The 27,716-nt window shown below is 41.7% G+C and overlaps 1 protein-coding gene across 9 annotated transcripts in view; it reads right to left on the reverse strand.

The window, feature by feature from the left end:
- LOC143020262 (uncharacterized) overlaps positions 1 to 27,716 on the reverse strand; it is a 201,683-nt gene that overhangs the window by 60,959 nt on the left and 113,008 nt on the right. For all 9 annotated transcript variants that reach the window (XM_076176511.1, XM_076176503.1, XM_076176475.1 and 6 more), the window contains 9 exons: positions 26,645 to 26,746; positions 26,162 to 26,258; positions 23,194 to 23,325; positions 17,424 to 17,561; positions 14,645 to 14,764; positions 14,318 to 14,481; positions 8,755 to 8,918; positions 6,369 to 6,506; positions 5,066 to 5,241 (listed from right to left, as the gene is read on the reverse strand). In XM_076176511.1, the coding sequence (XP_076032626.1) occupies positions 5,066 to 5,241; positions 6,369 to 6,506; positions 8,755 to 8,918; positions 14,318 to 14,481; positions 14,645 to 14,764; positions 17,424 to 17,561; positions 23,194 to 23,325; positions 26,162 to 26,258; positions 26,645 to 26,746 (1,231 nt within the window). The remainder of the gene's footprint in view (positions 1 to 5,065; positions 5,242 to 6,368; positions 6,507 to 8,754; positions 8,919 to 14,317; positions 14,482 to 14,644; positions 14,765 to 17,423; positions 17,562 to 23,193; positions 23,326 to 26,161; positions 26,259 to 26,644; positions 26,747 to 27,716) is intronic.

The following is a 27,716-nucleotide window of genomic DNA, read 5'->3' on the forward strand; positions in this document are numbered from 1 at the left end:
TTCCTACAGTGACTGGCAAAGGTCCCCAGGCCATCTCACTGACCCAGGTTGATAAATGAGAGAGGAGAGAGGAGAGAGGAGAGAGAGAGAGAGAGAGAGAGAGAGAGAGAGAGAGGAGAGAGAAAGAGAGGAGAGAGAAAGAGAGGAGAGAGAGAGAGAAGAGAGAGGAGAGAAAGAGGAGAAAGAGAGGAGAGAGAGAGGGGAGAGGAGAGAAAGAGAGGAGAGAGAGAGAGCAGAAAGAGGAGAGGAGAGGAGAGAGAGAGAGGAGAGAGAGCAGAAAGAAGAGAGAGAGGAGAGAGAGCAGAAAGAAGAGAGAGAGAGAGAGAGAGAGGAGAGAGAAGGGAGAGAGGAGAGAGAAGGGAGAGAGAAAGAGAGGAGAGAGAAAGAGAGGAGAGAGAAGGGAGAGAGAAGAGAGAGAGAAGGGAGAGAAGGGAGAGAAGGGAGAAGGGCAAGAGAGAGAAGGAGAGAGAAGGGAGAGAGAGAGAGAGACGAGAGAGAAAAGAGAGGAGAGAGAGAGAGGAGAGAGACGAGAGAGAAAAGAGAGGAGAGAGAGAGAGGAGAGAGAGAGGAGGGAGAGAGGAGAGGAGAGAGGAGAGAGAGAGAGGGGAGAGAGAGAGGGGAGAGAGAAGAGAGAGGGAGAGGAGAGAAGAGAGAAGGGAGAGGAGAGAGAGGGAGAGAGGAGAGAGAAGGGAAGAGAAGGGAGGGGAGAGAAGGGAGGGGAGAGAGAGAGGGAGAGAAGGGAGAGAGAGAGAGAGAGAGGGAGAGAAGGGAGAGAGGGAGAAGAGAGAGGGAGGAGAAGGGAGAGAGAAGGGAGAGAGATGGGAGGGGAGAGAGGAAGGGAGGAGAGAGAAGGGAGGGGAGAAGGGGAGAAGAGAAGGGAGAGGGAGAGAAGGGAGGAGAGAGAAGGGAGGAGAGAGAAGGGAGAAGGGAGAGAGAAGGGAGGAGAGAAGAAGAGAGATGAGAGAAGAGAGAAGGGAGGAGAAAGGAGAGAGAAGGGAGGAGAAAGGAGAGAGAAGGGAGGAGAGAGAGGAAGGGAGGAGAGGAGAAGGGAGGAGAGAGAAGGGGGAGGAGAGAGATGGGAGGAGAGAGAAGGGAGGAGAGAGAAGGGAGGAGAGAGAAGGGAGGAGAGAGAGGAGAGAGAAGGGAGGAGGAGAGAGAAGGGAGGAGGAGAGAGAAAGGGAGGAGAGAGAAGGGAGGAGAGGGAAGGGAGGAGAGAGAAGGGGAGGGAGAGAAGGGGAGGAGAGGGAAGAGGAGGAGAGAGAGGGAATGGAGAGAGGGGAGGAGAGAGAAGGGAGGAGAGAGAAGGGAGGAGAGGGGAGGAGAGAGAAGGGAGGAGAGAGAAGGGAGGAGAGAGAGGGAGAGAAGGGGAGAGAGAGAGAATGGGAGAAGAGGAGGAGAGGAGAAGGGGAGACGAGAAGGGAGGAGAGAGAAGGGAGGAGAGAGAAGGAGAGAGAGAAGAGAGAACGGAGGAGAGAGAAAGGAGAGAGAAAGGAGGAGAGAGAAGGGAGGAGAGAGAAGGGGGGAGAGAGAAGAGGAGAGAGAAGGGAGAGGAGAGAGAAGGGAGGAGAGAGAAGGGAGGAGAGAGAAGGGAGGAGAGAGAAGGGAGGAGGAGAAGGGAGGAGAGAGACGGGAGGAGAGAGATGGGAGGAGAGAGAACGGAGGAGATAGAAGGGAGGAGAGAGAAAGGAAGAGAGAGAAGGGAAGAGAGAGAAAGGAGGAGAGAGAAGGGAGGAGAGAGAAAGGAGGAGAGAGAAGGGAGGAGAGAGAAGAGAGGAGAGAGAAGGGAGGAGAGAGAAGAGAGGAGAGAGAAGGGAGGAGAGAGAAGGGAGGAGAGAGAAGGGAGGAAAGAGAGAAGGGAGGAAGGGAGGAAGGGAGGAAAGAGAGAAGGGAGGAAGGGAAGAAAGAGAGAAGGGAGGAAGGGAAGAAAGAGAGAAGGGAGGAAAGAGAGAAGGGAGGAAGGGAAGAAAGAGAGAAGGGAGGAGAGAGGGAGGAAAGAGAGAAGGGAGGAGAGAGAAGGGAGGAGAGAGAAGGGAGGAGAGAGAAGTGAGAGACGAGAGAGAAGGGAGGAGAGAGAAGGGAGGAGAGAGAAGGGAGGAGAGAGAAGGGAGGAGAGAGAAGGGAGGAGAGAGAAGGGAGGAGAGAGAAGGGAGGAGAGAGAAGGGAGGAGAGAGAAGGGAGGAGAGAGAAGGGAGGAGAGAGAAGGGAGGAGAGAGAAGGGAGGAGAGAGAAGGGAGGAGAGAGAAGGGAGGAGAGAGAAGGGAGGAGAGAGAAGGGAGGAGAGAGGTGGGAGGAAAATGGAGGAGAGAGAAGGGAGGAGAGAGAAGGGAGGAGAGAGAAGGGAGGAGAGGGAAAGGGGGAGAGAGAGAGAAGGAGGGAGAGAGAGAGGGAGGGAGAGAGGGAGGAAAGAAGGGAGGAGAGAGAAGGGAGGAGAGAGAAGGGAGAGGAGAGAGAGAGAAGAGAGGGAGAAGGGAGAGGAGAGAGAAGGGAGGAGAGAGAAGGGGAGGAGAGAGAAGGGAGAGAGAAAGAGAGAAGGGAGGAGAGAGAGAGAAAAGGAGGAGAGAGAGAGAAAAGAAGGAGAGAGAGAAGGGAGGAGAGAGAGAAGGGAGAAAAGAGAAGGGAGGAAAGAGAAGGGAGAGAAGGGAGGAAAGAGAAGGGAGAGAGGGAGAGAGAGAAGGGAGAGAGGGAGAGAGAGAAGGGAGAGAGGGAGAGAGAAAGAGAGAGATAGAGAGAGAGAGAGAGAGAGAGAGAGAGAGAGAGAGAGAAGGGAGAAGAGAGAGAGAGAGAGAGAAGGGAGAAGAGAGAGAGAGAGAGAAGGGAGAAGAGAGAGAGAGAGAAGGGAGAAGAGAGAGAGAGAGAGAGAGAGAGAGTGATAATAATAATAATAATTCCTTTATTCCAATTTTCATTGGGTATTCTTTACATTATTTACAATATTCACAAGAGCATTACATAGAGAGAGAGAGAGAGAGAGAGAGAGAGAGAGGAGGAAGAAGGGAGAGAGAGAGGAGGAAGAAGGGAGAAGAGAGAAAGAAAGGGGAGGAGAAAAGAGAGAGGAGGGAGAAGGGAGAGAGAGAGAAGGGAGAGGGAGAGGAGGGAGAAGGGAGAAGAGAGAAAGAGAAGGGAGGAGAGAAGAGAGAGAAGAAGAGAGAGAGAGAGAAGGGAGAAGAGAGAGAGAGAAGGGAGAAGAGAGAGAGAGAGAGAGAAGGGAGAAGAGAGAGAGAGAGAAGGGAGAAGAGAGAGAGAGAGAAGGGAGAAGAGAGAGAGAGAGAAGGGAGAAGAGAGAGAGAGAGAGAGAGAGAGAGAGAGAGAGAAGGGAGAAGAGAGAGAGAGAGAGAAGGGAGAAGAGAGAAGAGAGAGAGAGAGAAGGAGAGAAGAGAGGAGAGAGAGGGAAGGGGAGGGAAGAAGAGAGAGAGAGAGAGAAGGGAGGAGAGAGAGAGAGAGAGAGAGAGAAGGGAGGAGAGAGAGAGAAGGGAGGAGAGAGAGAGAAGGGAGGAGAGAGAGAGAGAGAAGGGAGGAGAGAGAGAGAGAGAGAAGGGAGGAGAGAGAGAGAGAGAAGGGAGGAGAGAGAGAGAGAGAAGGGAGGAGAGAGAGAGAGAGAAGGGAGGAGAGAGAGAGAGAGAGAAGGGAGGAGAGAGAGAGAGAGAAGGGAGGAGAGAGAGAGAGAGAAGGGAGGAGAGAGAGAGAGAGAAGGGAGAAGAGAGAGAGAGAGAAGGGAGAAGAGAGAGAGAGAAGGGAGAAGAGAGAGAGAAGGGAGAAGAGAGAGAGAGAAGGGAGAAGAGAGAGAGAGAAGGGAGAAGAGAGAGAGAGAAGGGAGAAGAGAGAGAGAGAAGGGAGAAGAGAGAGAGAGAGAGAAGGGAGAAGAGAGAGAGAGAGAGAGAGAGAGAGAGAGAGAGAGAGAGAGAGAGAGAAGGAGGAGAAGAGAGAGAGAGAGAGAGAGAGAGAGAGAGAGAGAGAGAAGGGAGAAGAGAGAGAGAGAGAGAAGAGAGGAGAGAAGGGAGAAGAGAGGAGAGAAGGGAGAAGAGAGGAGAGAAGGGAGAAGAGAGGAGAGAAGGGAGAAGAGAGGAGAGAAGGGAGAAGAGAGGAGAGAAGGGAGAAGAGAGAGAGAAGAGAGAGAGAGAAGGGAGAAGAGAGAGAGAGAGAGAGAGAGAGAGAGAGAGAGAAGGAAGAAGAGAGAGAGAGAAGGAAGAAGAGAGAGAGAAGGAAGAAGAGAGAGAGAAGGGAGAAGAGAAAGAGAGAAGGGAGAAGAGAAAGAGAGAAGGGAGAAGAGAGAGAGAAGGGAGAAGAGAGAGAAGGGAGAAGAGAGAGAGAAGGGAGAAGAGAGAGAGAGAAGGGAGAAGAGAGAGAGAGAAGGGAGAAGAGAGAGAAGGGTGAGAGAGAAATGGGAGAGAGGGAGAGAAAAGGGAGAGAAAGAGAAAGAGGAGAGAGAGAGAGAGAGAGAGAAGGGAGATAGAGATAGAGAGAGAGAGAGAGAGAGAGAGAGAGAGATATGGGAGAGGGAGAGAGAAGGGAGAGAGAAGGGAGAGATAAAGGAGAAAGGAGAAGGGAGAGAGAGAGAGATATGGGAGAGGGAGAGAGAAGGGAGAGAGAAGGGAGAGATAAAGGAGAAAGGAGAAGGGAGAGAGATAAGAGAGAAGAGTGAGAGAAGAGAGAGAGAAGGGAGAGAGAAGGGAGAGAGAAGAGAGAGAAGGGAGAGAGGAGAGAGAGAAGGGAGAAGAGAGAGAGAAGACAGACAGGGAGAGAGAGAGAGAGGAGAGAAAGAGGAGAGAGGAGAGAGAAGAGAGAGACCAAGAGAGAGGAGAGACAGAGAGAGAAGAAGAGACAGTGAGAGAGACCAAGAGAGATGAGAGAAAGACAGAGAGACTGAGACCAAGAGAATAAAGACACCAAGAGAGCAAGAGTGAGATAGACCAAGAGAATATATATATACATATATATATATGCACACACACACCTCAACAATCTCTGTGAAAAACAGTGAACATATTCACTACAAAATTTAATAACCTTCACAATCTATGTCTCCTGTTCAGTCTAATGTCAACATTTTTATGCCTTTTGTTCTTACCTGAACACACCCTTCTAACATATTGTGTAGGATATGTGCTCTTCTCTTCATTCTCTTGACATCCCTTGGTAGGGCATCAGCACACTGTCCTGCCTCTATAGGGTTGATGAACCGGTTTGCAAACTCCTTCTTTGTACCAAGGAGGTTTGGCTTCACAAACTGGATCATGCAATGATCTGTGAACAATAAAACATGGGGATATCATATAATATAGGCATATAATGATAAGTATAGGCATTGATGTGTGGAACCTACAAGAACTGATATTAAAAAACATTATCACGATCAATGATATCAAGCCTCAACCTGCTACACAATCAATCATGGATTGGCCCATAAGTCACTCAATAGAGATATTATACCGCTGTCTAGGTAAGGCTAGAGTAGGGCAGTGTAGGATTGGGTGTTTATGTCTCCTGTTTGGTGAATTGTGTGAAAGATGCTATGAACCACAGCTTTCCACAATGAAGAGACTTATAGAAAAAGTTGGATGAAAATATGAGCATAATCCAAGGTGGTGAGGTGTTGTGTAGTTGCAGCCAAAGCCATCGCCTTTGCCCTATTACACACTTTAACTGTTGGGCAAGTAACAGTCACTCTTGGGAATCAAAGAAAAATAAGAGACTTGAACCCACAATTAAGTGAATGCAAGGCCTACCTGTGCAAAATAATCCAAGCCAATGCTATAAATGAATTTTTGGCAATGTTTGATGTGTGGAGGCAAAGTTACAGGACACCTTGAGCATGGCTCCAACCCTGTATACTACAACTAGGTCCATCAATCAATATACCAATAAGTTACCTACCCTTATGAGGGAGGTAGCCAGCCAAGACATGCACCCACCCTTCACCCATCCCACTTCCATGTCACCTATTTCCTTTTATCTTAGCTTTTTGTGGATGAAGGGTCATCCCTGCCCCTGCCCAGGTTAGAAGCAATGCAGCAAGAATGACATTGGAGGAAGTGGTGGAAGGGAGAAAGAGAGAGAATAAAGGTTTCCATATAGAATTATTGATTCATGGAATAGTGTGGATAAAGGAAGAGTTAAAGTGAGACAATACGGGTCAATTTAAGATCAGAACTGACCATTGGAAATACACCAATGGGACCCTACAATCATAGCTCTTATCCTCACATTAGAAGCCCCTTGTATATGCACATTCACACAAAATGCTCTTTCCCCTTTGTACATGGTAAAAGATTTATCAAAGCATGAAGATGCAAAGGTGGTTTCTTGAAGCAAGTGAAATTCCTTATGAAATATTATTCATTTACATGATAGTTGATATTCCAGTTACTCACATTCTTTTAAGTTGTTTTGGAGTGGTGTTCCAGTTAGGATTATTCTGCGTAAAGAATTCACTTGACGGATATTCTTGGTCAATACAGCATTTTCATTCTTTAGAACATGACCTTCATCACATACAATAACATCAGGTCCTGAAATAAATACAAACCATAAGATCAGTCACGCTCCTGCAAAAGCACCAAAAGCAAAAACAAAACAGTATAGCATTAACCAAAACAAAATCTGTTAAGTGCATCATTATAGTAGAAATGTTAAACAAGACTGTTACCCTTTCCTACCGAGGTCATAATCTCAGCTAAATAAAAATGTCTAGCACTGGTACTTGATATATAAATGTAGTGCTATCACAAAAAATATATAAACAACCTTGAACCAATAACATAATTATTATATCACACTTGAGACAATTAATTGTTGCCCTGAGTTCTTTCCTACAGTAGTGTTAATCAATCAATTAACTGTTGCCTTGGGCAAAAGTGGAAAACCCACAGCCTCACAGGGGCTGACATTGGTCCTTGGGCCCTCCCACTATGTATCTGTGAAGGACTATTTCTATGTCATTGGCTGAAAGAGATAAGGGAAAGAAAGCAGTCACTGGTTGCTAACTCTCAGTGTAAGAAATGCATTTCAACTTGATAGGGAGTTCTTGAGCCCAATCCAAAGACAGTGTCAAGATCCTGTACCCTATACACACACACCTTGCTCACCAGAGTTGGAGTGCCAGCTTGCAGTGCAGCAATGCTGAAATTGCCAGCCCTAGATGGGACACAAACCCTAATCACTGAATTAGCAGTTGAGCGCAGTGCCACCACACTATCGAGCCTGTGTGTGCATGTATGTATGTATTTACCTAGTTGTTGTATCTTGCAGGAGAAGGGCTATGCTCGTAGAGACCCGCAGTTGTATCTATCCACATCCAGTTCTTTCTTAGTCATGTATAGTTTTAGCACTCACTGTTTTCTCTTTCAATTTATTCCATGTATCTATCACTCTGTGTGCAAATCTATTCTTTTTCAGATCTCTTCTGTAACTGTCCTTTTTAAGTTTCTTCTTGTGTCCCTTTGTATTTCTTCTGTCCCATTTAAGTAGATAATCCCTGGATGTTTTTCCTTCAGGTAGTCATTCAGTTCGTTCAAGCCTGTTGTTAAGCCATCTATATTTATGTAAGACACTTTTAATTTTCTGCTACTTCCATTGTGTTTTCTATTTCCCTTCTGTTTTTCTCTGCTATAAACTATTTCCTCACTTTCATATTCACTACTCTCCAATAGAATTTCTCTTTTTCTGACTCTGTTCTCTTTTTGTTTTGTTTTTTCCTTAGCTTCTAGTCTTTTTGTTTTCTCCTCCTCTCTTTCCTCTTCATTCATTTCTCTTTTTATCTATACCTGTTTATATTGTTCACTGTCTGCTAGTTTCCCTGTTTTTGCTAAGATATTCTCTGCTGCTGTTTGTGACCTGAATTTAACCTTAATTGGTCTGGTCTTATCTGTATTGTATTTCCCTAGCCTATTTCTTCTATTTCTTTCCCTGTTTCTGGTTCATCTTTTTGAACTACTTCTGATATCTTATTAACTTTTTCCGTTTCTTCCTTTATTCTTGTAATCCTATTTAGATTATACTTCTCTTCCATCCCTAATATAATCATACGTTTCTTTTTATCCGCTAAGTCTCTTACTATATTCTCCTTCTCTCTCATCACTTTAATAACTGTGTCCTTACTTTGCTCTTTCATCTGCTGTTCCATTATACCTCTAAATTCTATTTTATTGTTCTCTTGTACTTTTTTCCAACCACTTACCTCTTTTGCTATGGGCTCTTTATTCTCTTTATTACTCTTCTTCAATTCCTCATTCTCACCCTTTACTTCTCTTAACTGTCTTTTTAATTCTACTATTTCTTTAGTTAGGTTTTGCCCGTTCCAGACATCGATCACTCTGTGCGGGAAACTGGTTTTTTTTCAGGTTTCTTCTGTAACTGTCTTTCTTTAATTTCTTTGCATGTCCTCTTGTTTCTCTTTTGTCCCATTTTAATAGGTCATCTCTATCCAGAACTTCCATCCCTTTCATAGTTCTGAAAATGGTTAACAAGTCGCCTCTTTCCCTTCTCTGCTCTAATTTTTCCAATCTTAGTTCATATTTCAAATTTGATAGTGTGGGTGCCATCTTTGTTGCTGCTCTTTGGATTCTTTCTAATTTCCTTGTGTTTTTCTTTGTGCTAGGTGCCCACATTGATATAGCATATTCTAATTTCGGTCATATCAATGTAACAATTAATTTCTTAACCATCTCCTCATCCATGTAGTCAAAGGCCACTTTCATTGATCTTAATAAATTGTAGGTATATGTGTGTGTGTTGTGTGTGTGTCAGTTGCCATCTTACCTGGTTCCAAAAGAGTTCTTTTGAATATTTCTTTCATTTTTCCCTTGAAGCGCTTAGAATTAAGATTTGTCAGGTTTCGGAACATGTCGTAGCCAATGATAATGACTCCTCCTTCTTTGAACCAGTCATCGAGACGGTATGCTCTTGACCACAAATCCTTTGCTCTGTAAAAATCAAAGAAACAAGTAAAATATATTCAAAACATGATGAACCTACTACTGAGCAATTAAGTCACTAACATACACAAAAGCAATATATAACAATTATAAAAGTCCAATGATACAGTTATGAATAAAAATACATAATAATCATTAAGCAGCTCTATTTCAACATTATAATAAAGTTATTCAAAATATATCCTAGTTCCTTACTTGACTGAGTGTGAATATGTACAAAGACAATTACACACACAGTGACAATCAAACAAACTGGATGTGCCTGAGAACGCTCTGTGAACTAGTACTAAATCTAGCCATTCTTTGACCAAAAATTGGAGATTTACTTGGTTGTAAACAGATCGGAGGGGGGCTATGATGAGTGGTACCCATGATGTAGCAAAGTTATCTAAGTTTAACAAGAATAGAAAAAAGAAGGGAAATAGAGATAAACAGATATACACAGAGACAACCAAAAGAAGTTTGGACATGAGTAAGTATGAAACATCTTTGGTAGTAGTTAGAAAGAAAATATGTAACATAGATAGTCCCAGATATGAACACGAATCATTCCATGGATTCAGAACAGAATAAACCAAGAAATGTTTGAAATGAAAAGGGACATTGTTGAATGCAAAAGGGAACATAACCAATTATACAAAGAAGTGAATTGAGGAGGGAAAATGCACTATTATTTAGGGAATTGGAAGAAATTAAAAAGGAACTGGCTAAAGTAAAAAATGACAATGAAAAGATGAAAAATGAAGACATAATTAAAAATGAAACTTTGTTGAGGGAAGTTAATGAAAAAATATTAAAAGAGGCAGGCAAAATCGGTGGAAAATTAAAAAAAAAATCAAACATGATGGAAATCAAAAACCAAACGAAAGACAAAGAAAACCAAAAAATACTATTTAAAATAATAGTCAAAGAACAAATGAATGAAAGTACAAAGGACACAGTAATAGAAGTAATAAAAGAAAAAAGAGATTGGGTAAGAGACACAATAGACAAAAAAAAAAAAAAAAATGGTATCAAAGAAAAACATGGTCTAATAAGGTTCCAAAGGGAAAAAGAGGAGAAGAATATAGTGACAGAAATACTAAAAGAAATACAGGAGGAGGGCCAAGGACACAAAAAGGCAATAGAAGATATCTATAGGATGGGCAAATATTCTGAAGAGAAGAATAGACCTCTTAAAGTAAAACTTAATTCACAGAGAATAGCAGAAGAAATATTAACAAACGTAGGAAAACTAGCAAAAAGTAAAAACTACAAAAATCTAGGGATAAAAAAGGAACTGAGTGATGAGGAAAAATAAAAGGAAAAAATACTTAAAGAGGAAGCTAAGGAAAAGAACAAGAAAAGAACAAAAAAACAAAAGGAAGGAGTTTTTTTGGAGTGATGGACTTGAGACTGAGGAAATAGTACATAAGGGAAAAGGAAATGCAGGAACAAGAAGAAAAGCAAGAAAAGGAAAAAAAATGAAGATAACTTATACCAACATAGACAGATTGATATCAGGAATCGATGAATTGAATGACTATCTAGAACAAGAAAAACCAGATATAATGGGGATTGTGGAGACAAAAATAAAAGGATCATTACCACCATATAGTATAGGACAAGAACTATACAATTGTTGGTACAGAAATAGAGAAACAAGGCAGGGTGGAGGATTGATGTTACTAACCAAGAAAGGCCTAAATGTGACAAAAATTACAGAAGGAGAGAACAATGTGGAATTGATTATGATAAGAGTTGAGGATAGAGATATGAAAAATAGAAAGTATGCAGTAATTTAGTCCCACCTAAAACTCATGCATGGAATGAAGGTGAAAACTCCAAAATGCTGGAAGACACAAGAAAAACACTAAATGAAATACTAAAGAAAGCAAGAAAACTGGTAATTATGGGTGATTTTAACTCAAAAGAAATATGTTGGGAAGAAATAACTGTGAAAGGTGAAGATCACTAGGGAAACATATTACTGGAAATGACCATTGATTACACATTGACGCAATGGGTCAAGGAAAACACAAGATATAGAAGTAACAATGAACCCTCAAGATTGGATTTGATATTCACATCAGAACCTGAAATTGTGGATAAAATAAAATACAAGACACCAATTGGAAAAAGTGATCACATACTAATAGAACTAGAATTAAATGAAGAAACAAATATAGATATTAATGAAAACACAGAAAAGGAAGACTAATGTACAACAAAACAGATTTTGGGAAACTTAGAAAATTCTTTCAAGAAGCAAACTGGAAAAAATTAATAATGAAGAAACAAAGGTGGAAGAGAAATGGGACAATTTGGAAGGAAATCTATAATCAAGGCATGGATAAGTATATAACTTGACAAAAACAGGAAAGGGTATATATAAAATCCTGGAATAATAAAAAGTGCAGGGAGGCAAAATACAGAAGAGATAAAACCTGGAAAAGGTGGAAAAAGGAAAAAAATGAGAAATGGAAAATATACACCATACTAAGAAATGAATATGTAAAAATATGTAGAGAAGAAAAGAGAAATTATGAAAAGGACATAATAGATAAATGTAAAGATCAACCCAAATTATTTTATAGATATGTAAACAGCAAGCTAAAAAACAAAAAAAACAAAAAAACAGGAAATACTTAAATTATGTCAAGGTAACAGAGAATACACAGAAGATATAAAAATGTAAGATATTATGTATCTCAGCACAAGTCCATCTTCCTTCTCACATTAATACTACCTATCTTATCTGTTTTTGGTCTCATTTATTCCAAATCTACATACATTACAAGCCTCAATTACCAGGATTCCCCATGGAATCTTCCTCTCACATGCTCTTTGTCTAGACCAGTGGTCACCAACCCTTATAACTAGAAGATCCATTTTTTAAAGATACCTGGTCAGGATGGATGCCATGCAGAATGTCTAAAAAAAAAAGGAGGTTCAGTGATGGTGAATTGGCTGGTGAGGTTATCTAATGTTTGCTGGAGAGAGGGTAGAGTGCCGGAGGACTGGCGGAATGCCTGTATAGTTCCACTTTACAAGGGAAAAGGGGACAAGTGTGAGTAGTAGTTTTTGAGGGATCAGCTTAAATGTAGTTGGGAAGGCTTATGGGAGGATCTTGATTGTGAGGATTAGGAGAGGAACAGAGGGAGTAATTTGCGAGGAAGTGTGTGGATTTAGGACAGGTAGAGGTTGCGTAGATCAGATTTTTGTGGTAAGACAGATATATGAGAAAGCTATAGGAAAAGGTAAGGATGTTTTTTGGGCTTTTATGGATCTGGAAAAGGCTTATGACAGGGTAGACAGGAAGGCACTGTGGGAGGTTTTGCAGATATACAGGATAGGAGGAAAGCTTCTAGGAGCTGTCAAGAGTTTTTATGAGAGTAGTAGAGCATTAGAAATGGAGAGAGTGAGTAGTTCGAGGTAAAGGTGAGACTTCGTCAGGGATGAGTTATGTCGCCCTGGCTGTTCAACTTATACATGGATGGGGTGGTGCGAGAGGTAAATGCAAGGGTGGTGGGTCAGGGATTGGAGATGGTTAAAGAAAATGGAGAAAAGTGGGAGGTGAGCCAGCTGTTGTTTGTGGACGACACTGTGTTTGTAGCAGGATCAGAGGAGGTATTGAGGAAGTTGGTGACAGTTTGGGAGAGTGTGTGAAAGAAGAAAGTTAAAGATAAATGTGGGTAAAAGTAAGGTGATGAGATGTACAAGGGGTGAAAGTGGCAGCAGACTGGAAGTGAGTATTAAGGGAAAGCGACTGGAGGAAGTGGATAGTTTAAGATACTTGGGTGCAAATGTGGCAGGAAAGGGTGTAGTGGAGGTGGAGGTAGAATGTAGATTGAGATAAGTAAGTAAATTCCTTGGTAGATTAAAAAGTGTAATGAGGAATAAACATTTAAGAATGGAGGCTAAGAGGAGATTGTATGAAGGAATGATTGTGCCAACAGCACTGTATGGGGCAGAAACATGGAACATAAGAGAGAGAAGGAGTTTGAATGTGTTTGAGATGAGGTGTCTGAGAAGTATGATGGGGGTTACTAGGCTGGATAGAGTGAGAAATGAGGTGAGGAGGAGAACAGGGGTGGAAAGGGAGTTGGGAGATAGGGTGGATGAAAGAGTATTGGGATGGCTTGGACACATGGAAAGAATGAGTAAAGAAAGACTAGTAAAATAAGTATGGAAAGCAGATGTGATTGAAGTGAACATGAGGGGGCGACCTAGGATGAGATGGATGGATGGGGTGAAGGGGGCTTTGGGGAGAGGGGAATGTCTGTTGAGGAAGGACAGGAGAGGGCAGAAGAAAGGGGTGAATGGAAAATGATTGTATATGGATGATGTGATGCATGAGGTGGAATGGGTGGGGGGATGGGGGGTGAAATAGTGTGAGAAAAATTTGACGCAGCCTGAAGGGATTTCTCCCCATCTCCTTCTCTCCATGAGGGGACGGAGAGGAAGGGTCGCCGATTTAATCAAGTGGCCTTGCTGTGGATGTGCTGTGTCTTGCAACACTGCCTCTGACCCAGGGTAGTGGACAAGATGCAGGGATGACCTATCATCCAAGAGGTGCCAAGATAAGAGGGAGGGTACAGGGTGGAGAGAAGTGGAGTGTATCTAGGAATGGAATATGTGGGAATGGTTTTTATGCCTTTTTCTTTTTGGCTACCTCCCTTGTATGGGGGAAAAGCCTTTGGTATATGTATGTAATAAAAGTGTTGTGCTGTTGGAGCTGGAAGACAAATTATCAATCCACGTCAGGAAAGACATTTCTACAAATCATAATAACTGATGGCTACAGATAATGGTATAAAAATTTACTATATGACATCTTTGTTTTAATGGAAAAATTATTTTGTAAGAAGCTTCTGGGGCCACACAAGTGGCCTGAAGGAGTTGCATGTGGCTCCTGAGTCGTAGGTTGCCAACCACTGGTCCAGACTCTTCTCAAGAGAAACTTAAGAGAGGGAGATTCAGTCCTCTCACTCAGTTATGGCCAATAACTTTTAACCTATCACCCTACTTAAATTGCTATCATTAGTCTCTCTATTTATATACCAATGGCTTCTTCCCCCTTATAAGGAAGATTGCCATGTCAATAGCACAAACCCACTCCCAACCATTCCACTCTTATTATTTCCCTCTCATCTTAGCTCCTAATGGATGAAGGGTCATTCCTATTTCCTGCCCACTGCCTGGGTCAGAGGCAATGCAGCAAGATACTACACATCCATATTTTCCACAATCATTTGTACATACATACATAAATTCATGTGTGTTAATGATAGCGGAAAATGTGGATGTGCAGTGTCTTGTTGCACATCCATTATCACTAGGTATGTGTGCATATCACTATCATCATTAAGCACTATCATTTGTAATGACAATTAAAACAAACTTACGATGCAAGCTCTGACACTTCAAAAGGAAGCATTTTTCCCTTGAGCCATATTTGGAACTCGTTGACCCAATTGTAGACAGTATTGACAGGACAGCAAACCATTACACGACTCATATGGCGGTTCACCATCTTGACTGTCAGTAGTGTATGTACAAATGTGATCACCTATAGAAGGAAATAAATAATAGATGTACGCATTACATAAAACCATTTGTTCATATTCCCTTAAACCAACACCTATCACAGTATTACAATGTATACATGTTCATCTACATTGCTATACATTACACAAATCCAATAAAGACAAAATTATACTCAATATCCTCACCTGTAGGGTTTTTCCAAGACCCATGCAATGTGCAAGGATTGCTCCACTGCCTTTGTCCTTCTTTTTCAACCTCTCAACACTTTCAATGGATGCATTCCACATAAACTTGATGCCTTGTACCTTTAATGATATTCAATATTGTAAACCAAACAAAATAGAACTAAACTGAAATATCAATAACACATAAATAATATATTCATATATATATACCAAAATGCACTTATCCCTTATATGAGGGTGGCTGGCCAAGGCATGCATCCACCCTTCTCCTATCCCACACCCATCCAATACACGTGTATTGTCCATTTGATCATGGCAGTCAATGATGGGCCATCCCTGTCCCTGCCCAGTGTTCAGTCACCAACAGTGCAGCATAGCACAGCACACCCACAGCAGGCCTGACAGCCAAAGCTGCTTTACCCCAACCACTTCATTACATGGCAACCCTCCCCTCCTCACCACTTGAGAACACATAGCAGACAAGAAGAAATCCCTTTGAGCTGCATCAATTTATGATCCGTTCACATCTATTCTCCACTTTTACCAATTTTTTTGCCCTCTTCCTTTACTGTTCTATTGTGATTCTCTTTGTATTCTAGGCCCCCTTCCCCCCATCCATCCATCCATGATCCTTACAGAGGTGGGTGGGTTCATATGCCCTGGAGCGGCACATTTAGGGGGGTGGCAATTCTAGTTTGGGCATGCCACCCACAAGGCTGACAAAATTATAATTATTATTATTATTATTATTATTATTATCATTATTATTATTATCATTATTATTATAAAAAAAAAAGAGCCCTGAATATTTTACCGTAATACACAAATTTTTCATTAGAATCAACAGAATATGAAATATTTTCCCCATATCCTTTCTGCAACAGGGAACAGGGACATTAAATACTATTTCTAAAATCAGTTTACTTATTCCACAAGCCAATAGCTAAAACAGGCTGTAAGGGGTGGTGATGGGAAGTGGTGATGGGGGAGGGGGTGGGGGGGTCAAAGAGAACTTTGCCCCAGAGCAGCACTTTGCCGGGGGGGTGGCACTTAGGCATGTAAGGGCTCTGCATCCATCCCTTTCTCAGTCTTCCCCAAGTTCACTCCATCCACCTCTGCTTTCAACACTTTTTGATAATACTTTTTCACACACAATAAGAACAATAAGAGAAAGTATAATTAGTACTATGATCCATAGAACCAATGATGGGTAACAAGTGCTGGTTCTGTAAGATGAACATCAAAAAAGAATAATCTCCTTTTGCCAATTCAGATTAATTTTGAGAACCAGCATTGAGAGCCTAGTAAGACTTGATTCCATGCTCAAAATCTAATAGCTTCAACTGTATTTCCTCTAACTTTTCAAATTATGCAACCTGACAACCAATGACTGCTCCCTCCTACTTTACAAATAAAGGTATTGAGAATAACAGGATGCACCAAATCCAACCCTAGAGAATACCACTCAGAAACCAAAACCCTTCCTGTAGGTTACCATAGGAATGTGATGGGTACACAGGTCTACACAAACAGCCCTCAACCCCAATCAACCATCTCATTATATCACACAAGCACAACCAGCTGAATAGAAAAAAGTACCCAAAGTAGGTTACTACTCAAATATACACAACCTACCAATGTACCATACAACATACACAAAAACACATTCATCACTAAAAAAAGTTCTTCAAGACACCATACTCAATACCTCGTTAAAAAAATCCCCACAGGAAAATCCTTCTCAAGAGAAGTAAGAATCACACTTACACACCTGCATTCAGGACAATATCTAACTTTAAGACATTGCCAACACAAGATAGGCCTGGCTACAGAATCAAACTGCCCAAGATACAACTAACAGATGCAGAGCACCAAGTACCTCATCCTACACTGCCCTGCACTATTCCTATACAACACATTATTTCTTCCCTTGACCTATGGGCCTGTCCCAGTGACCACTGGAAGTTACCTGGGAGCCATGGGTCTCCTGCAAGAGTAACCTTGGGTAATAATGGATTACTTTAATGACTGATGGGAAGGTGGGTGAACAAACTGTTATGTTGGGAGGTTACTCGTTGGTTATGTTGAGGGAGTTGCTTGGTCAGGATGTTGCTTTAATTAAATGTTTATGTTGTGGAGCTGTTCTAGTATTTTGTTCCCTCTTTGGTCTCTTGTTGTGTGCTTAGCCAAATTGGGTCAGGTAAAGTTTGATTACTTGAAAGTATGTGGTTTGTCACAGAGTTTAGAGGTTGGAGTTGCGGGATGGAATCTCTGAGGGCTGATGTGTTAGGTGGTATATATACATTTGTGATGAAAGTATTCCTGTGTTAATTATTTTATGAAGCTCTCCTACCAAAGGCAAGTACCACACTACATCTGCTTTTAAACCAGCATTAAACTAATACCCCAGATGTAATCACCATGCAGAAGACACAACACCTCATCTTACATTGCCTACTCTAACCCTCCCCAGATAAAACACTATCTATCTGAGTGACTTGTGGCCTAATCTGGTAACTGTTGTTTATTATATGGGATCATGGGTCTCCTGCAAGAGAGACTTAGGGCAACAGACTGACTAACTGAAATGAACATAGAAAATTAACAATATACTAAAACAGTCACCTGGAGTAGATATTTTGCATGTTAGTACTATACTATCTACACATAGTACTAAACTCTACCACCAACAAGATTTCCTTTACAATAATGATAATCAATATACTTAAAACTAAAATTAATTAAATTAGTTTATTTATGAAAATGCTGAGATGCTTACCTGGTGAGGTTTAAGGTTTTTAACAAGTTTTTCATGTACACACACAAGTGGCTCTTTGGTTTCAGGATCGAAGTCTAAGACCAATTTCGTCTGATTAGTCTGGTCTTTCTCCACATCAATTTCAAAGATACTATTGTACTGTTGGAAGAAATAAAAAAAATAAAATAAATAAATAAAAAAACATGTATAAATAAATAAATGTTAATTTGCATGTTGCAAAAGAAATCATATACATATACCAAAGGCTTTTCCCCCCTTATAAGGGAGGTAGCCAAAAAACAAAGCCATAAAAACCACTCCCACCCATTCCATCCCCAACAAACTCCACTCCCCTCCACCCTCTTCCCTCCCTCTTAGGCCTGCCATACACGTGACACGTGGAGTTTAAACTGACAGTTACAACTGTTCAGTTATAACTGTCAGTTGAAACTGCATGTGTGTGGGTATCTTAGTATCACTGAGATACCCACACACATGCAGTTTAGTATCACTGAGATACCCACACACATGCAGTTTCAACTTACAATTATAACTGAACAGTTGTAACTGTCAGTTTAAACTGCACGTGTGTGGTCAGCCCTATTTTGACACCTACTGGATGACAGGTCATCCCTGCATCTCGCCCACTGCCCTGGGTAAGAAGTAGTCTCACAAGACACAGCACATCCACAGCAAGGCTGCTTCATTCAATCAGTGATCCTCCACCCCCTCATGCACAAAAGGAGAGCACGGGGAGAAATCCCTTCGGGCTGCGACAATTTATTTCTCACACATACTCCCTCACCCCCCATCCCCCCACCCACTCCACCTCATAAATCACAGCATCATCCATACACAACCATTCTCCATTCACTCTTATCTTCTGTCCTCTCCTATCTTTCCTCAATAGACATTCCACTCTGTCCTAATGCCCCTTTCACCCCATCCATCCATCTCATCCTAGGACGTCCCCTCATGTTCACTCCCTCCACATCTGCCTTCCACACTTCTTTTACTAGTCTTTCTACACTCATTCTTTCCATGTGTCCAAACCATCCCAATACTCTTTCATCAACCCTATCTCCCAATTCCCATTCCACATCCGTTCTCCTCCTCACCTCCTCATTTCTCACCCTACCCAGCCTAGTAACCCCTATCATACTTATCAGAAACCTCACCTTAAACACATTCATTCTCCTCCACTCTTATGTTATGTTTCTCCTCGGTACAGTGCTGTTGGCACAATCACTCCTTTATACAATCTCCTCTTAGCATCCATTTCTAAATGTCTATTTCTCATTACTCTTTTTAATCCCCCAAGGCATTTACTCGCTTCTTTCAATCTACATTCTACCTCCACCTACACTCCACCCTTTCCCGCAATGTTTGCACCCAAGTATCTAAAACTATCCACTTCCTCCAATCTCTCTCCCTTTACCCCTTCACTCCGGGCCAAAATCTCGTGGGCAGCATTAGCTGCCAGACATACAATGTTGCTTCAAAATACTCGCATTATAAAAAATAAAGTCACCACTGTATCGATCGTTCTCTCTTTCACCCGTGAATTTTGATAACCATAGAAAATATGATGAAGCCAGTTTACAGAGTATGGGGGTCACGCAGGTACAACTACAATAAATATAATCAAGATGCCGACATTGGCATCCTCGCGTACCCACTTGCTCCTCATGCCGCCTACGTAGGCGTCACCATATGGAAGGGGTTCATACTCACTTCCAGTATGCTGCCACTTTCACCCCTTCTACATCTCATCACCTTTTACCCACATTAATCTTCAATTTCCTTCTCTCACACACCTTCCCAAACTCTGTCACTAACTTCCTCAATCCCTCCTCTGATCCTGCTACAAGCGCAGTGTCATCCACAAACAACACCTGGCTTATCCCCCATTTTTCTCCATTTTCTTTAACCATATCCAATCCCTGATCCACTACCCTTGCATTTACTCCCTCTGTTCCTTTCCTAATCCTCTCAATCAAGACCTACCCATAAGCCTTCCAAACTACACTTATACCTTGTGAGATCGAAACCTTTATTAGTACTACGTTTCGCTTGTTACAGCTTTTTCAAGTACAGACATGACACACACTCTGAGCACATATAAGCCAACAGGGAAGGAACTGGGAGAGGTTAAACATGCCTCTGTTCTGCTCAATGGTTTTGAAGCTTTGAATGGCGGCCGCTTCGAGGCATTTTCTCCTCATCCTATCTGGTTCACTAAACAGAAGTTCTGCGTTATCCCAATCCATCAGGTGGTCGTTGTTAATTTCTGAAAGACCTCCTTTATGTACCTAAACTCGTCCTCTAAGAATTCAGGGCTACAAATTCTGAGAGCTCTGAGGTAGTATTAAGAAAGGTGTAGTTATAGGTTTCTACTTCAGAGCTCTCAGAATTTGTGGCCCTGAATTCTTAGAGGACGAGTTTAGGCACATAAAGGAGGTTTTTCATAAATTAAAATATCCAGAGTGCATCATCCACCAGTGTAAGAAAAAAGCCATCGCTACGATTCCCGGAACAACATCACCACCAACGCCTGTGTTATCCACCGGAACACCAACGACCACCTGATGGATTCAAAGCTTCAAAACCATTGAGCAGAACAGAGGCATGTTTAACATCGCCCCTCCTATAATCCATCTGTTACCCGCATTAAATAAATGTATGAAATGTCCCCCTTAGTCCACTTCAACAAACTGTCCGAAATGTCCTCCTTTGTCTCCACCAAGTCCCACCCGTCCCCCTCCTCCCCCTCCACCTACCACCCACCCCTCCCTGATAACCTCTCCCAGTTCCTTCCCTGTTGTCAAACTACACTTAACAAGCTGATCCCTCTGAAACTTCTACACTCACACTTGTCCCCTTTTCCCTTGTAAAGTGGAACTATACAGGTATTCCTCCAGCACTCTACCCTCTCTTAACCAAACATTAAATAACCTCACCAGCCAGTCCACCATCACTGTACCTCTTTTTTTCAGACATTCTGCATGACATCCATCCAACCAAGGTGCTTTACCTGCTCACATCATCTTAACAACTGCCTTCACTTCATCTTTCCTTATTTCTCCTCCTTTTTCCTCACTCATCAAGGTCATTTTCTTTGCACTTCTCACTGAAATTACCTTTCCCTCCCTATCCTCCTTCACATTTAGCATACATATACCAAAGGCTTTTTCCCCCTTACAAGGGAGGAAGCCAAAAAGAAAAAGGCAGAAAAACCATTCCCACCCATTCCATCCCTAATACACTCCACTACCCTCCCTCTTATCTTGGCACCTCCTGGATGATGGGTCATCCCTGCATCTTGTCCACTGCCGTGGGTCAGAAGCAGTGTCGCAAGACACAGCATATCCACAGCAAGGCCGCTTCATTAAATCAGCAACCCCTCTCTCCGTCCCCTTATGCAGAAAAGGAGAAGATGGGGAGAAATCCCTTCGGGCTGCATCAAAAATTTTCTCACACATACTACCTCACCCCCCATCCCCCCACCCATTCCATCTCATGCATCACAACTTCATCCATATACAACCATTCTCCATTCACCCGTCTTCTCTCCTCTCCCATCCTTCCTCAACAGACATTCCTCTCTTCCCCAAAGCCCCTTTCACCCCATCCATCCACCTCATCCTAAGTCGCCTCCTCATGTTCACTTCATCCACATCTGCCTTCCATACTTCTTCTACTAGTCTTTCTTCACTCATTCTTTCCATGTGTCCAAACCATCCCAATACTCTTTCTTCCACCCTATCTCCCAACTCCCTTTCCACTCCTGTTCTCCTCCTCACCTCCTCACTCTATCCAGCCTAGTAACCTCATCATACTTCTCAGACACCTCATCTCAAACACACTCAAATTCCTCTCTTCCTCTCTTATGTTCCATGCTTCTGCCCCATACAGTGCTGTTGGCACAATCATTCCTTCATACAATCTCCTCTTAGCCTCCATTCCCAAATGTCTTTTCCTCATTACACTTTTTAATCCACCAAGGCATTTACTTGCTTCTCTCAATCTACATTCTACCTCCACCTCCACTCCACCCTTTCCTGGCACATTCGCACCCATCTCATCCTTGGTTGCCACCCTCATGTTCACTCCTTCCACCTCTGCCTTCCACACCTCTGTTAATAGTCTTTCTTCAATCATTCTTTCCATGTGTCCAAACCATCCCAAAACTCTTTCATCAACCCTATCTGCCAACTCCTTTTCCACCCTTACTCTCCTCCTCATCTCCTCGTTTCTCATTCTATCCAGCCTAGTAACCCCAACCCCATCTCAAACACATTTGAAACTCTTCCTCTCTTATGTACCATGTTTCTGCCCCATACTGTGCTGTTGGCACAATCCTTCATACAATCTCCTCTTAACATTAATTCCCAAATGTCTATTTCTCATTACACTTTTTAATCCCCCAAGGCATTTACTTGGTTCTCTCAATCTGCAGTCTACCTCCACCTCCAATCCTCCCTTTCCTGCCACATTCATGCCCAAGTATCTAAAACTATCCACTTCCTCCAGCCTCTCACCCTTAATACTCATTTCCAATAGGTTGCCATACTCTCCCCTCATACATCTTATCACCTTACTTTTACCCACATTTATCTTCAACTTCTTTCACACACTTTCCCAAACTCCATCAGTAATTTTCTCTAATTTCCTCCTCTGATCCTGCTACATGGGCAGTGTTTTCAGCAAACAACAACTGGCTTATCTCCCATTCTCCCTCCATTTTCTTTAACCATCTCCAATCCCTGGTCCATTACCCTTGCTTATAACTCTCACAACACCCCATCTATGTATAAATTGAACAGCCATGGCAACATGACACATACCTTACAGTCCCACCTTTACCTCAAACCATTCATTCTATTAATAATTCTAACACAGGCTCTACTACTCTCATAAAAAATCTAGACTGCTCTTAACAGCTTTCCATCTGTCCTATACATCTGCAATATCTCCCAGTATCTTCCTGTCTACCCTATCTTCAGTGTTTTCTAGATCCACATAGGCCCAAAAAAACATCCATACCTTATCCTAAAGCTTTCTTACATATCTGCCTTACCACAAAAATCTGATCCATGCAACCCCTACACTATTCCTCACCAATTACTCCCTCTGTTCCTCTCCTAATCCTCTCCATCAAAACAAAGGAGGTAGCCAAAAAAAAACAAGGATATAAAATCCACTCCCACCCATTCCATCCCCATATACTCCACTCCCATTCATCCCCTCCCTCCATCTTATATTGGCTCCTCCTGGATGATGGCTCATCCCTGCATCTCATCCACTGCCTGGGTCAGAAGCGATGTAGCAAGACACAGCACATCCACAGCAAAGCTATTTCATTTAATTGGTGACCCCCGCCACCCCTCTCTGTCCAGTCATGCAGAAAAAGAGAGGGCAGGGAGAAATCTCTTCAGGCTGCATCAAAATATCATCCACATATACTCACTCCCCCTCCCCCCCATTTCCCACCCACTCCCCCTTATGCATCACAGCATCATCCATACACAACCATTCTCCACTCACCCGTATCTTCTGTCTTCTCCCTTCCTTCCTCAACAGACATTCTCCTCTTTCATAAATTTTTAACTCAAGAATCAAATTTTCTATCTAACACTAAAAATTAGGACTTTTTTCTGATTCTACTTTATCAACACTTTTGCTTGTTGTTTGTGCATTTTTCACTCTCACTAAATCAAAAGACCACTGAAATAAATTATGCCCTCAGTATTACTTTCAAATACTCAACAGTAATGAAAATGTTACTCACCAGTTTTTGTCTCTCTGTAATTCTCTTCACGCGTTCACTCTCATCTTGAGCAGCTGTTTTGGTCGACTCCAGTAAATCATCATCCTTGATCACTTTACGGATCTTACGATGCTTGCCCGGAGATGCTTTTTCCTGTTGAACAAAGAATAAAATGAATTAATAAATCAAGCCATCATTTGCTCTGAGTCACCCTTGTAGAGCCTTAACTCCCAGGTAACCAACAATGGCCACCAGATTGGCCCACAAATTGCTGAAAGTTTTTTTTTTTTTTTTTTTTTTTCTAATAGCCTGGGAAATGGGGGTCTTTGAGGGATTTTGCAAAGAACTGTGCACTTATGAATGTCATGTACTGCTAAATAGACAGAATTTTGGTTTCTGCCTGTCATATTCCACTGGGGGTTCTTTTAGTGCAGCCACTTGCACTTTTTTTTTTTTTTTTTTTTTTTTTTTTATCAGATTTTTGTGATAAGACAGGTATGTGAGAATGCTTTTAGGAAAAGGTAAGGATGTTTTTTGGGCCTTTATGGATTTGGAAATCACTTATGACAGGGTAGACAGGAAGGCATTGTGGGAGGTATTGCAGATACATGGGATAGGAGGAAAGCTTTTAAGAGCAGTCAAGAATTTATACTAGAGTTTGTGTTAGAATCAGAAGTGTAAAGTGTGAGTGGTTTGAGATAAAGGTAGGACTCCACCAGAGATGTGTTATGTCACCTTGGCTGTTCAATATATATACAGATGGGGTGGTGCAAGAGGTATATGCAAGGGTAATGAGTTGGGGATTGGAAATGGTTAAAGGAAATGGAGAAAAGTGGGAGATAAACCAGTTGTTGTTTGCTGAAGACACTGCGCTTGTAGCAGGATCAGAGGAGGGATTAAGGAAGTTAGTGACAGAATTTGGGAAGGTGTGCGAAAGAAGGAAGTTGTAGTTCGAAGCTTTAAGAATCATTTAGATAAACACCTAAGCAAGATGCTGTAACGATTATAATTTATTTTATATTATTTGTTTTTGTTCTGTTATCATTTGTCTGTCTGATTTTCATTTATTATTAGTTATATGTCAATTTATTATTATTTACTATTTACCTGTTTGTTTATTATTTAACTATACCTATGCATTTATTTATGTAATTTATTTATTTACATTATTATAGTTTTTATTTATTATTTTATTATTATGATTTTTTTTTGCATCCAACCTAGATATGGACCAAAAGGTCTCCTGTCGGCATGCTCCGCCTTTGTAAATCCTTTGATAAATGTGGGTAAAAGTAAGGTGATGAGATGTACAAGGGGAGAAAGTGGCAGCAGACTGCAAGTGAGTATTGAGGGAGAGAGACTGGAGGAAGTGGATAGTTTTAGATACTTGGGTGTGAATGTGGTGGGAAAGGGAGAAGTGGAAGTGGAGGTAGAATCCCTTGAGAGATTAAAAAGTGTAATGAGAAATACACATTTGGAAATGGATGTTAAGAGGAGATTGTATGAAGGGGTGATTGTGCCAACAGCACTGAATGGAGAAGAAAAATGGAACATAAGAAAGGAAGAGAATGTGTTTGAATGTGTTTGAGATGAGATGCCTGAGAAGTATTATAGGGATTACTAGGCAGGATAGTGAGAAACAAGAAGGTGAGGAGAACAGGGGTGGAAAGGGAGTTGGGAGGTAGGGTTGATGAAAGAGTATTGGGATGTTTTGGACACATGGAAAGAATGAGTGAAGAAAGATTAATAAAAGATGTGTGGAGGGCAGAGGTCAAATGAGTGACCATGAGGGGGTGACCAAGGATGAGATGGATGGATGGGGTAAAAAGGGTACTAGGAAAGAGGAGAATATCTGTTGAGGAAGTAAGGGAGAAGACAGAAGATAGGGGTGAATGGAGAATGGTTGTGTATGAATGATAGTGTGATGCATGAAAGGGAGTGGGTAGAGAATTGGGGTGAGGGATTATGTGTGAAAAAAAAATTATGCAGCCCAAAGAGATTTCCCACCATCTCTTTTTCTGCATGAGGAGACAGAGAAGTGGGGGCACTGATTTATGAAGGTGGTGTACTGTGTCTTGTGACACTGCTTCTGACCCAGGGCAGTGGGCAAGATCCAGGGACGACCCATCATCCAGGAGGAGCCAAGATAAGAGGGAAGGGGGGGGGTTGAATGGGAGTGGAGATGTGGGGATGGAATGGGTGGGAGTGGATTTTATGCCCTTGTTTTTTGACTACTTCCTTTGTAAGGGGGAAAAAGCCTTTGGTATAAGTATGTACATACATATACCAAAGGCTTTCCCCTTACAAGGGAGGTAGCCAAAAAACAAAACCATAAAAACCACTCCCATCCATTCCATCCCCACATACTCAGCTCCCCAACCCCACTCTCTCACATCTTGGCTCCTCCTGGATGATAGGTCAACCCTGCATCTTGCCCACTGCCCTGGGTCAGAAGCAGTGTCGCAAGACACAGCACATCCACAGCAAGGCCGCTTCATTAATTCAGTGACCCCCACTCTCTGTCCTCTCATGTAGAAAAGGAGAAGACGGGGAGAAATCCCTTTGGGCTATGTCAATTTATTTCTCATACATACTCCCTCACACCCCATCCCCCACCAACTCCTCCTCATGCATCACAGCATCATCCACACACATATATATATATATATATATATATAAGCAGATGAGATTATTTCATGTTGTATAGTTCTTCCATCCAATATATATATATTTCCATTTATTCTTATTTTCTGCACTCTTTCTTCCCTACTCAACACATTTCCTGTAACTCTAAAGATCTTGGTAACCCCCATCCATCTCCTTCTTTAGTCTTCCTCTCAAATTTATGCCACCCACTTCTGCTTTCCATACTCTTTTGTTGTACAGACAACAGAAGCTTAGGATCCAGGAAAAAACTAAAATTGCTTGCTTACTAATGGCATTCAGAATTCCACATTATAATTACCAAACAATACATAGGCATCCTTACTTTGTCATCACCGTCTCCCTCTTCATCATCATCTTCAGAAGATGATGTCATCCTTTTAATTCTTCTCCTCTTCGATTTAGGCTTTTCTTCTTCTTCACTGGTAATGTAAAGAAATTAATGAACCACAAAATAATTCTTATTGTGTAAATCTGTCTTCTAACATATAACTACTATTCTTACACAAATAATATGTAAGTCATAGTGTTCATGTTCAAATATTCAACTCTAACAACCTACACAATGTCTGTGGTGATGGTTAATACATTCCTTACGAAATGCATTTAACTTAGTAAACCTAAAAGATAAGGTGATACAATATAATCACAGAATATAGAGTACTTTATATCTACCAGCACTATCTGCTGGCTTCAACACATACCTGAAAAGTATACCTATTTGACACATTATTTTCAATTTTATCAAGCATGTTTATATAGTTCAATGATTAACATAATACATAATTCTTTAATAATCCTAACTCACCTGTCACTACAAGAGCTTTCATCCTTCTTCTTTTTCCTCTTTTTGGAATTATTGTCACTGTCATCAGAATCTGAGACCACGAAACATCTATTCTTCCTTGGCCTAGAACAGAAGTTAAAATCAACAACAGTGATTTCATGAAAGATCTAAAGGAATTCTGGGAATGAGCAACATTTAGTGACTTTCTCTCTCTCTCTCTCTCTCTCTCTCTCTCTCTCTCTCTCTCTCTCTCTCTCTCTCTCTCTCTCACACACACACACACACACACACACACACACACACACACTTATGAAGAGAGACTAGCAAAACTTGAACTACAGACACTAGAGCAAAGAAGAGAGAGAGGAGATTTGATAGCTATTTACAGAATCATGAAAGGCACAGAAATTACTGATAGAGAGAATCTGATCAAATGGGATGACAGAAATGCAAGAGGACATGGAAAGAAAAAAAAAAAAAAAGACAGCTATAGAAGAGATGTGAAAAAGAACAGCTTTCCTCACAGAGTAATAGACAGTTGGAACAAGTTAGATGAGAAAGTGGTGTGTGCAAAAATAATACATGAATTTAAAAATAGTTTAGATAAAATGACACGAAAACGGGACACCATGATCATAGCTCTCCTTCCCGTAAAATACAACTAGGTAAATACAAGCTTCGGAACCATAAACATCTCTATTTGTGCTTCATAAAAGAGGAAAATTCTTGGTTATACAACAAAAGAAGGAAGCCTGGTTTATATTGAATAGGAGGGGGAGCAATTGTGGGTGTTCACAATTGCAAAACCTCCCACAGTGCCTTCCTATCTACCCTGTCATAAGCCTTTTCCAGATCCATAAAAACACGGGACTGCTCGGACAGTCTAGGGAACGACAACAACAAAAATCCATAAAACCACAAAAAACATCCTTACATTTTCCTATAACTTTCTCATATATCTGTCTCACCACAAAGATCTGATCTACACAACCTCTACCTGTCCTAAATCCACACTGTTCCTCACCAATTACTCCCTCTGTTCCTCTCCTAATCCTCTCAATCAAGATCCTCCCATAAGCCTTCCCAACTACAC

This window comes from Oratosquilla oratoria, chromosome 3 (assembly GCF_046742065.1).
Source record: "Oratosquilla oratoria isolate Oo_2021 chromosome 3, ASM4674206v1, whole genome shotgun sequence".
NCBI classification, from domain to species: Eukaryota; Metazoa; Arthropoda; class Malacostraca; order Stomatopoda; family Squillidae; genus Oratosquilla; species Oratosquilla oratoria.